The sequence below is a fragment of the Acomys russatus genome, chromosome 11, assembly GCF_903995435.1.
Source record: "Acomys russatus chromosome 11, mAcoRus1.1, whole genome shotgun sequence".
Lineage (NCBI taxonomy): Eukaryota > Metazoa > Chordata > Mammalia > Rodentia > Muridae > Acomys > Acomys russatus.
Window position 1 is genome coordinate 32,753,136 of NC_067147.1, and position 12,296 is coordinate 32,765,431.

Here is a 12,296-nt window from a genome sequence, read left to right on the forward strand (position 1 = left end):
ATACTGAAACACAGCTCATGTTAACGTCAATATGCTTAAAGTCAAAATCAACTGTATAAGTTTATTAAACAATAAAATATATTTTGAAAGATAACAGCCAACCTAAAATTATTATTCACTTTTTAAAAATAGAGCATTCCTACATTTAAAAAGCAGGAAATAACTTATAATACTGTAGATAACTCAAGAGAAATTGCTACGATGTAGATCCTGACAGTTCTCAAAGGCCCCTGTATTAAAGGCTTGGTGGCTTAGCACTATGGGAGGTGGTAGAACCTTTAAGAGATGGGCCCATAGGTGCTGATACCTCCGCAGATGCAAGCATGAGAAGCTAAGGTTGACTCCTAAGCATCCACAGCCAAAGCTGAGCATCACCTGTTGTGGCTGAAACTCCAGCACTGGGGAGCAGACAGGTGGCTCCTCCTCGTCAGCTAGTCTAGCTGGAAGCAAGCTTCAGCTTCAGAGAGACCTTGTCTCAAGAGAATAAGGCAAAGAATGAGAAAGCAGGAAACAATGTCCACCTCTGACCTCTATGCGTGTGCATATGTGCATGTACCATTGTAACACACACACATAACCACACACACACAGACACACACGCATGAGTTCATATGCATCAGGATTTAGGTAGTTCAGTGTTTAGGAAAATGAAATACACCGTTGGCATAGCAGTTTTCATATAAGGTTCCTTCTACCTTACACAGATGACATACGTCATTAAAACATATTTTTCAGAATGAAAATAAGGCTGAAATAAGAGTAGAGAAGGCAGCTGATGAGATGACTCAGAAAAGCCTTGGCTGTTCTTTCAAAGGATTTGGCGTGGCTGCGAGCACGCATACAATGGCTCCCGACTACCCATCACTTCAGCTCCAGGCAGTCTTCCATGCTTTTCTGGCTTCCACAGGCAGAAGACACATACATGGTGCACAGACATACACACAGGCAAAACACATACAAACAAAAATAATTAAGAGGAACTTTACTCCTTCATCTTGTGAAAGGGGATTGTTGATCATCAGATCCTGTTGGCCAACAACTTTCCTTGGATTTGTGATATGCTGGCAAAGAAAGAGATAGAGAGAAAAATCAGAGCCTAGTGCAATTTAAAGTCAACATATGAAAATAATTACATTAGCTATATTTACTTACTATTTCTTTAATATTGCTATACCATGCTCTTAGTTCTTTAATTCTATTCGTCCATTGACTTTTATCTTGAGGAAGAACACAAAGAAAGAGCTATTGGGAGGAGGGGAGAAAAGAAAACTGTAAGAACAAAGTCTACTAAGTGTAAAACCAGGCAAATATGACTGTTTGAAAAGTTAAAGAAATGCCATATTCATGACATGTCCCATTGAATATAATCATTCCAATTCCCAATAATATGTTCATGGCTATATTAACAATATGGTTATAAAATTAAAAACTAAATAATCAAAGGTTAAAAGCCAGAATTAAAACATTAACCCACTAAAAAGATTTAAGCTTTCTTCAAGAATTATTCAAACAAGGAGAAAATAACTCCCAGAGGTTCAAGTCTAACCTACCTGGGAATGCTAGAAAGTTACTGCTTGCAATACATGGCAAGCAATTCTTAGGTTTGAGGTTTTTTTTTTTTTTTTTTTTTAAAAGAAAGCCCAGGAAGACACAGCGATCTGAGGACTGGGGGCACAGCTAAAGAAGGGAAGCTGTTCCTTTTATGGAGGAAGAGAATATAATTTACAACTGGCAATCAGCTTATGAAAATAAGCAGCCTTAAAATGACAAATTTGATTAAATTTAGTTTAATACAATAATAAAATGAATGTAGACTTGGGCTTATTTTTAGTAACTGAAATATACTTAAAGTTAAACAACAGGCAAGGAGGATAGGGTACAAATATTTGAATACAAATTTTCTAGCAGCACGTCTCTTGCCAGCCTCTAAAAAAAGAAAAATGTATTTTCATTATTAAATCTAAATTATTAAATTCAGAACTATATAATACATCATGTATTTCTTATATTGTTTTGATTTGCACAGACTCTGTATGCTCGACTTATGCTGATAACCTTAAAAGTACTGATAGAGGTCATTTTTTTTTTTTAAGTCCACATCCAAATTCATTCATTTTAGAGAACAAAATGTGTTAATTTTTCAAAGCAATTAAAATGATAACTGCAGATCATCATTACCAGTTTTGGTAACCAATGACCCTTCCTCTCTGAAGGAGAGTGACCCAATTTCCTTCTACTCTCCTGGTTGCCCTCCATTTTGTATCTCTAACAAAGGAATTTGCAATCTTTTCCATGTGCCTTTTAGGAAGACAAGAGGAGCATGACTAAAGGACAGAGCTCACACAGCAGGGACCACAAGCTTAACCCTTGCACCCCTCCCGCCCCCCAAAATCTGAAAAGCTTCTTCCAGGAAATTTATAGTGCTGCCCTGAAATGTTTACCATTAAAGGAGATGAAAAGAGTTACTTCAAATAATTCATTTACTAACTCCACTTACCAGGTAGTTCAACCTTATTAATAAATGTCCTATGAAAGATAAACATGAATGGATTAAAAAAAAAATTGAAGAGAAACATCCTGGAAGATTCAGTGATCCCTGTGTGGGTAATCTTCCAGGGCATCAGGTGATGTGTTGATATACTGTAAGCACAAACTGTAAGTAACATTTTCTTCTTACCTTCCAGCAAATGCTGCGGAACCTGCTGCTCCTCAGCTGCCCGTGAATCCCCTTCTGCCTCACTGCCGCCAAGTAGTCCTTGTTTACAAACAGCTCTTCCCATTCTTTCCTGTGGGAAAGACACCAGACCAGGGTGTCCTGCTGTCAACCCTCTACCCCAGAGGACTGCTACAGGAAACTCATTTTAGACAGCCTAAAACATTTAACTTTTAAAATGCATATATTTAGTGGTGTTCTGTATCTGAACGAATGGCTGTCTTTTTGGACACAGTTCTTCTGTAAATTTAATGAATATGTAGATATCTCTATAATTATCCTAGTGTCGAATTTTGTAATGTCTATGGAGGCTATTCCATTTCCTCTAGAACATTGGTAGTGTGGTTCAGTAAATATTTAAGAAAAATGAGTCTTAATAATAATAGATGACATATTTATATGTTAACAAAAATAGACCTGTTTCAACATTTTGTAACTAAGAAGTTGCCTGTTGGTTACACTGATTTTTCACATAAAGTAACTCGTTGCTTAAGACTTTTTGTTTCCTGCTAGGTTGGATAGTTAAAAATCACCAAATACCACCTTTTTAAACCATGCATACCCTTTTCTACTGAAATCACCACAACTTCTTTCTGCATGGTCAGTGTGAAAATGTTAACAGGTGCATGAACATTCAAGAAAACATTTAAAAAATGCAAAAGCCTCAGTGTAAAAACTGTTAACGGCAAGCCTGAATACTTTGCAGTACCTATGGCTGACAAGATAAACAACTGAAACATGCCTCCCAGGCTTGCAGACACCAGGGGCCCAACACCTGCGCCTCATTAATATACAAGGAAATCTGCTCTACTGGGAAACAATTGAAAATTAATTGTCCCAAACCATTTACTGAGGTAGACTAAAGGAATTAAAGCCACATTCTCATCATCTTGCACCCAACTAAACATTAAGAGTTATTTTTTAACAGTTAAGGCTACTGAGATCAGCCTCGTGAAATCACCCTTAAATTCAATAATAAAGTTGACGTAAGATGTAAAATTCATTGTCAAACCCAAAATCCCAGACACAAGCTCTGAAGAAAGATATCTTAAAGAAGAAAGCTACTGAAGCCTCAGAAACAAAAGGATGTCACTGGTCAGATTATATGCATGTTGAGAAAAGACACAGTATGCTGAGAAACTGTTATAGGGACTGGGGATATAGCTCGCAGGTTTTTTCAATGGCATAAGCACACATTTCAGTCCACAGAACGTGACAATATTATTTTTAAAAGTAGAATGATGGCATTGAACACATGAACGCACAGCAGCAGAGGTTATCTACACAAGACCTACACAAGATCAAGTCAGTTAAAATTCCAACATGGAGTAGGGAGGTGATCCAGAGCTGCCCAGCCCTAGCTGAGGAGCTTTGCAGTTGATGGTTGCTTGGAGAAAAATTGAGGGCACACATGTGAGGGATTTTTGCTTATTTAAAGTGGGAAGATCCACTTCTAGTCCAGATCTCTGAGTTGGGAGGACAGATTTTTAATTCAGATCTTTTGAGTTGGGAGGATCACCTCTAATCTGAGCTGTGCTTTCTGCCACTACAAAAGACACTGAAGAAAACTTCTCTGGGCCTGTGTACTCTCACTTCCCTAGCAAGCCTATTCCTTTCCTGGCTGCTGAGCCGACTTTTGGATTCCAGCACATACTAAAGATTAGCTGAGACATCCAGTCTCATGTACTAAAAAACTGGGACCTTCCTATTCATAGGCAGTCATTGTTGGAATAAGTAATTGGCCTAGAGTCTGTAATCATTCTAATAAATCCTGTCGATAGATAGAGTGAAAGATAGATAGATAGATAGATAGATAGATAGACAAACAAACAGATATAGAGGACTTATTAGAATCCTCCCTGTGTTTGTGTGTGTGTGTTTGTGTGTGTGTATATATACATACATACATACATACATACATACATACATACATATTCTCTCTCTCTCTCTCTCTCTCTCTCTCTCTCTCTCTCTCTCTCTCTCTCTCTTTCTCTCCCCTCCCCCTATATGTTCTGCTATTCTAGAGAATCTTGACTAATAAGTCACTTTTCTTTAAGAGTGTGGCCACTGGTAGATTACTCATGACCCAGTAGATGAGTCCAGGCCCATACACATATGGGCAGCACTAAATGGATTCACTGGGTTAAATAATTAAGTGTTTTTCAAAGAGTTCCATGCATATACACATATTTCTTAATGACTTAGTAATATTCAAAGATGAGATGAAGAGGCACACACATTAGAGGAATAGATCTCAGCTCGTGGCCTTTGAAGAAAAAGAACAGATTTTGAATTCCAAATTAAACTTAGTAATTCTGGACAAGAAAATGAATTCCTATTCACAGGAGTAAAGAGCCTACAAAAGATTACATGTTGCTAGTGCCTTGAGTGCCACCCTGTCAAGCAGGCTTTAAGGTCAAACTATGTGTTCCCTAATAATGGAACACAATTATTAGTTATCATGAATAAGATCCTGTTCCTTGACTACAGGCTGGTACAGAGAAAGGAGACTGAGGCAAATTCATTGGCAACATCTCTGAAATTTACAATCATGTAAGCTTATTTATTCTTGTAGTTGTAGCTACGGTGTAACATCTCAAATTGATGAAGCTCTACCAACAGAGGCAGGAAGATGATCTAACGTCTCTTCTATGGAGTAGTGTCTGACCAATAAACTGTGCTATAAAGTGAGACGTATGACAGAGCTGCTCAGTGCCTAGCGCTCACAGAGCTACTACTGCGGTGTGATGTTGGGGATGGGGAACACATGGAATTTGAAACTCATGATGGTTGACAAAGCTCTTGGATTGAAAAAGTAGTTTCATTATAATTAAAAGTTCAAATATAAAACACTTAAAATCATAGCTACTGAAGTTTTACTTAAAAGAATTGATCTATCTGAAGTTTAAGAGACTACAGAGGAGTGGAACAGAAATGAAATGAGTTTTTTTAATTAGCATAAATAAGAATGATAGAGCTAAACTGATTCTGAATTTAGGGGAAAATAACAAGAAATACCAAGGATTTATTGTTTGAGATTTTCAGTTTATTTAGCAAAAAGAAAAGAAGAGTAGTCAGCAAATTATCTTATTCTATATTTCAGACATATATATATGTACATGTAAGTACACAGAGTATTGTACATACTCTGTACTGCCAAAACATGGCATTAATGGCCCAAATGCTAAAATGCTAATTATAATATTTTAGGCAAAAAGCTTTAGACCCTATAGGAACTAGTCTCTTTGGTTCTGTGGCTTTAAAGCCTCTTTTAAAATGAGAAAACAAATATTTATAAAAATTAAATTACTCACAAGAGAAAAAAACAATGTAAATTAGGAAAAGCACCATTCTAGAACAAGTAAACTAAAAGACACAGCATAATCCAGACAGCACAAGAGGAATGAGTGCTGTCAATGAGCAGAAAGCACACTGTCCCCTCCTCGGATGGGAGCTAAGCCTGGCTGTACAGGCAGAACATGACAACAGCGTGGTGCCACTTCAAGCAGGAAAGAAGGACCTGGTACTCATAATGTTAAGAATTCTTTTTTTTTTCGGTGCCTCACATTTGACCATGTCCCCTGGAGGGGGAGACCTGGTGGCACTCAGAGGAAGGACAGCAGGTTGCCAAGAAGAGACTTGATACCCTATGAGCATATACAGGGGGAGGAAATCCCCTTCAGGAACAGTCATAGGGGAGGGGAAGAAGGGGAAAATGGGGGGAAGGGAAGAATGGGAGGATACAAGGGATGGGATAACCGTTGAGATGTAACAAGAATAAATTAATAGAAAAAAAAGAATTCTTTTTTTTTTTTTTTTTTACTTTAAAAATCATATATGAATACGGGGGATGGAATAACAATTGAGATGTAATGTGAATAAATTAAAAATATATTTTAAAAATCATATAGGAGTAATGAATTCACACACTCTTTCTTTCTCTTCCCTCTATACCCTCCCACAAAATCCCAACTCCCTCTGAAATGTCTGAAAGTGGGTTTCTTTTTCATTAATACTATTTTACACACACACACACACACACAAATACAGAAATAGAACTTACTAATTCTATTTAGTTGGTACTGCTCAAACGCATAGGGTTTTAAGGCTAACCACTTGGTACTGGACAACCTGACTGGTGGGTCTGTCCTTAGGGAAGACATACTCTACCTCCCTCAGCAGTCATTAATGGTCTGTCCATGATTTTTCACCTACGAGTGGGACTTAGACTGATATCCTCCATCCAGCATAGTATAACCACTAGTGGTGTCACTGTGTATGAGTTATTCAGGCAACTATATCATTGCAAGTTCATGGGTGAAGCTTCCCTGATAGATATATAATATATGACACAATATTTCAGCAAACATTCTGGTTCTCCGGGATTACAATCTTTAGGTCCTCTTCTCTATGATGTTTCCCAAGCCTTGGGTGTAGAGACCTAGACTTTAAGTCCTCCTTTTAAAAAAGCACTAGTGCCACCAAGTGGCAAGGACTCTACCATTGCGGGCACCAGATCTGTGAAAATAATCAGCACCAAACACTAATAGTGGATTAGCTGTGGCTGCCTTGGAATTAAGCTGATAAAGTGTTGATAAGACATTGAAATTAACTAGGTGCTCCTGAAAGACTATTGTGAGTGAATAAAACTGGCCAAGTATGTAGCAATTGTTCCTCAAAAAACTCCAAACCCAAGCCAACAAACTAGAAAGTCCCTTTAATAAATCTTAGTTCCATAGTTAGACTACAGCAGTGGTTTTGACAAGGACATTATTTTCTTTTGTTTAGACAAAGTGTTTCATATAGTAGCCCAGGCTAGCCTAGAACGCCAGATGTAGATTAGGCTGGCTTAAAACTTACATGGATCTGAAAAACTTTACTTACCAAAAAAAAAAATGGGTCAGAAGAGAGGACATCCTATTGAGACTCTAGGCGAGAGTAGCATGGAAGAATGGGGAAATAGTAGGGCCCACAGGGTTCTGGAAACCTACAATAAGAAATTTATAACAGGCAGATATGGGTCCTGGGGTCCTCCTCAAACTAAGGCACCAGCCAAGGAGAATATAGGCAGTAAACTTCGAACCCCTACCAAGACCTAGCCGACAATCATGATATTCTCCACTGGTGAGTGGAGAGTGAGATCTGACTCTCACTCGAACTCTGGTGCCCCTTTTCTGACCACGTCTCCTGGATGGGGAGGCCTGACGGCACTCAGAGGAAGGATAGCAAGTTACCAAGAAGAGACTCGATATTCTAAGAGCATATATAGGGGGAGGAGGTCTCCCTCAAACACAGACATAGGGGAGGGGAGAAGGGGGGAAGTGGGAGGGAGTGAAGAATGGGAGGAAACAAGGGAAGGGCTAACAATCGAGATGTAATATGAATAAATTAATAAAATTTGAAAAAAAAACTTACATGGATCCACCTATCTCTGCTTCATGATTTCTAGGATTAAAGGTGTGTGTCACAACACCTAACCTAGGAAAATACTCGAACTACTCAATGAATGAGTCCAGCTAATGATTATAAAGAAATAATCTACTTTCAACTATATATTTTAATGTATTTCCTAATATTTATAAACATTTGGTATAATGCCTTCTTAAAATTTTTCATACATTTCAAAATATGTATTTTCACACATATTCTAATCCTATTCTTTCCTCTTTCCCAACTCCTCCCCTACAAATCTTCTCTGCCCATCCCATTTTATAGTCTTTCTCTCTTTAAATTTTGTCCAAGTCTAAACCAAAACCAAAGCTCCGATGTGCACATTCATGTGTACTTGTGTACACACACACATACACACACACACACACACACACACACCATAAAGAAAAGAGAACAAAATAAAACAAATGACAAAAACATGGAGTCAGTTTTGTGTTGGGAAACTATAGTTAAACATGAGGCCTGCTAGGAGTGTGGTTAATATACCAAGTATCACTCCATTACAGAAAAGTGATTTTCTCTCTCAGGCAGTCATTCATTACAAATGACTTCCTGTTTGAATGTGTACAGGTCTTATGTATGTGGCTGCAGTTTCTAATCGATGCCTTCTAAATCTATTGTTTAATAATTTTATAATTGAAGTGATGCATAACTATGAGCTCATTTTATAGAAGAAAAGTTTAACCAGCGATTTAATTATTATAAACTACAGAACAGCTCTATAGACAGGGTGTACCTGATTTTCAGATAACACCTAGAGGTGAACAATGCCTCTCCAGGAGTGACATAAAAAATTCAAGCAGCATACAATACAACAAAAAAGAGGCACAGTATGGGGGGGGGGGGACAAAACTCAAGCAACTATGGTAAGGGGAAAGAGTATATAGACTATTATACAAACAGTCTAACAATGCAAATCTCTAACAGTTGGATATGCAGCTATTTTGTTCTCTATTGACACAGGAACTGCTCAGTGGGTTAAAAAAAAAGGGGGGGGTTATATCACTAACAGACCTGTAAGAAACAGGAAGTGGGAAAGAAAGTGAAGGAAGCTTCCCTGGCTTCTGTATGTGCAGAGAGTCATGGAATAGGAGATCTCAGAGATGGCCATGTAGTTGACAAGGAAAACCAGACAACTCTCATCATCTTGTGATCAATAAAAAGGGATGGAATAAAAGGTGAGGGTGAAGAGAAACTATGAGAAGGAGTGAAGATATGAAATGGAAGACGCACAAAGAAAAAGGATTCGGATATGACAATGTTTGCACAGCTTCATACTTCTAATATATAAAATCATATTTTAAATTTTGTCCTATCATTTATGATCATATTTCTTACGCAAATGGAAAAGAATTTTAAATGTTTCTAATTTATACAAAAACATAATAAGGACTTCTACCAGCCAAAGGAGTGTATTATAATTTCAGTACTCTATGTAATACCATTTAAGGGAATGATTTTGAAAACACTATTCAAAGAGAACAAGAATCTTCTAACTTAGAATCAACAGAAGTATGGAAAGTATAAATTAAGTATGTCAGCATTAAGACTGTAAAATGTGGCAACAGATATGGAAAGCTGCAACACTAGGACTGCAGGTGCCAAGATCAACCAGACAAACACTGATGTTATCTATAATTACCTCATTTTTAGCTTAAATCACAGGTAATGAGGGAACTCCAAGTCTCTAAAAGGCAATTAGTAACTCTACTGGCTTCTTGCTTCCTGTATCAGGAAATTTTTAGAAGTTACTGTTATTTCAAGCCTTTCCCCTCTGCAATGAAATATCAGGGCATATCACTCATACATATATACATACATACATACATATAAAATGGAATGTACAATTACCCAAAAGCTTAAAATAATTTCATCAAACATCTAGGTAAGACACAGCTTTTTGAGGTGAAGTGCCACTAAGAGAAAGGTGAGGATTTGTTCATCACATGGAGACTTGCTAAAATCTACTGAAGCATTATGGTTCAGATTTGGAAGAAATGAAGACTAAAAAATCTTCAGCCCAATCTTATAGTCTCTAGAATATAAAGAAGTGAGTTAAAGTACAGCTAAATACATAGCTATACCACAGGTGTAAAAGATAATATATCATATATATATATATATAAATTATGTGATCCTAAATGCAAAGTCATATTAAAATTGGTAAACTCATTTAATCATACTTTTAGAAGAGGAATCAAGAGAAGTTCCATTAGCTTTCTAAATTTATAAAAATGTTTTTATATATGTTTTATTCGAAATAGTAATAAAAGTCATTACATTAATCAAAGGATCAGAGCTCAGAAAAGGTTCTTATGGTAGGCAATCTCTGTGAGGCCACCTGAAGGAACTTTGCATTTCATGGTGTATTGGTGTTTCTTAAATATTTAATTGATGCATAAGGAAAATACCTTCTGTGATTTCTATTAAATCTGAACTGCCCTCTTTTTAAAAAAATAACTTTTTAAAAATGTTATTTTATATACATTGGTGTTCGGCCTGCATGTATGTGTGAAGGCATCAAATCCCTGGGAACAGGAGTTGCAGACAGTTGTGAATTGTCATGTCTTTTCGAAGAGCAGCCAGTGTGCTCTCAACCACTGAGCCATCTCTCCAGCCCTGAACTGCCTTCTTACTCAATCTGAGTTATTTAACTCTTGTATTAACTTGTTTGAGTTTGATATATAACTTTTAAAATATGATCAAAAGAAACCAAACATGGAGGGTCTTGTAAGGTCAAGAGCAATCTAAGCAATATTAAAATGTTTAAAAATCAGGAGGAGGGAGGGAAGAGGAAAAGGCAAAGAATGAGAGGAGGGAGGGAAGGCTGATTGACTTACCACATACTATACAAGAAATACTGTAAAAGAAATACGTGTAGTATCAGAAACACATTATTTTCTATAAACTTTGAAATGGATATATATTTAGCAAAATCTAATGTGCTATTTAAGAGCAATTTATATCTCTTAAGACATATATGTTTTCCAAGAGTAGGATGGCTTCTAGGGTAACACATATTAGCAATGAATGTTGTACTTAAAGTGTCTTGATTCAATAAGACTACAATAAGCCAGGAAGGGTAGTGCATGTCTTTAATCTCAGCACTCAGAAGGCAGAGGCACCCGGATCACTATGAGTTTGTGGCCAAACTGGTTGACACAGAGAGTGCCAGGACTATGCAGACACACCCTGTCTGGTACCTTATATAAGAATGACCCTCATAGGCTCATAGATTTTAAGCTTCGGCATCAAGGAGTGGTGCTATTTGAAAGGATTAGCAAAAGGGCCCTGTTGGAGGAAATATGTCATTGGAGTGGGCTTTGACATTACAAGGGCCCAAGCCAGGCCCAGTGGCTTTCTTTTCTTCCAGTTCCCTGAAGATCTGATTGTACAAATCTTTAGGTACTTCTAAAGTAATATGTCAGCCTGAAGGCCACCAATACCTCACCATGATAATGGACTAAACCTCTGAAATTATAGGTAATCCTGAATTATAAGAGTGTCATGATCATAGTGTCTCTTCACAGCAATAGAATAATAACTAAGCTATACTACCCTGTCTTGAAGAAAAAAAGAAGAGGAGGAGAGGGAGAAGAAGCAAGGGAAGGAGAGTAGGAACGGAGGAGGAGGAGAAAACTATGAGGAAGACTAACGACAATAAATAAGCCTACTGTCTACCTGACAACCTCTTGGTGGGCACTATCCAACTGATTCTGCTAAGTGAAAGAAATGACTGGTATTTCACTTTCCACCAGGACAACAATTATGTTTTTCAATCAAGCAGCTAAAATATGATTAGTAAAACTGAAGAACTACATATTTTGTTTCCATTAATTTAAATGGCATCATGAGGCTCAGAGTGTTTTAAGAATATAATCATACAGACATTCAATTTTAAAAGCAGCAACTATTAAGGTTCAAGGGATATCAGGCAAAAAAACATATGACACAAACTCACACAGCATAACAGAAGAGAGAAAATAATACTTAAATGGCATCAAAATTTAAATAGTACATGTGGTTAAACAGATACGTAAGTGATGTTACAATGTTGTATATAAATCCTCCTAAATGAACGATGCTACTGATAAGAGCTATGAGACATGGATGTGTCCTTTTCCTCTCTTCT

At 37.2% G+C, this 12,296-nt stretch overlaps 1 protein-coding gene across 1 annotated transcript in view; it reads right to left on the minus strand.

The window, feature by feature from the left end:
- Positions 1-12,296, minus strand: part of Tbc1d5 (TBC1 domain family member 5) — a 414,735-nt gene that overhangs the window by 207,613 nt on the left and 194,826 nt on the right. The window contains exons 5-7 of the mRNA XM_051153048.1: positions 2,678-2,786; positions 1,153-1,242; positions 987-1,061 (exon numbers count right to left, since the gene is read on the minus strand). Of these exons, the coding sequence (XP_051009005.1) occupies positions 987-1,061; positions 1,153-1,242; positions 2,678-2,786 (274 nt within the window). The remainder of the gene's footprint in view (positions 1-986; positions 1,062-1,152; positions 1,243-2,677; positions 2,787-12,296) is intronic.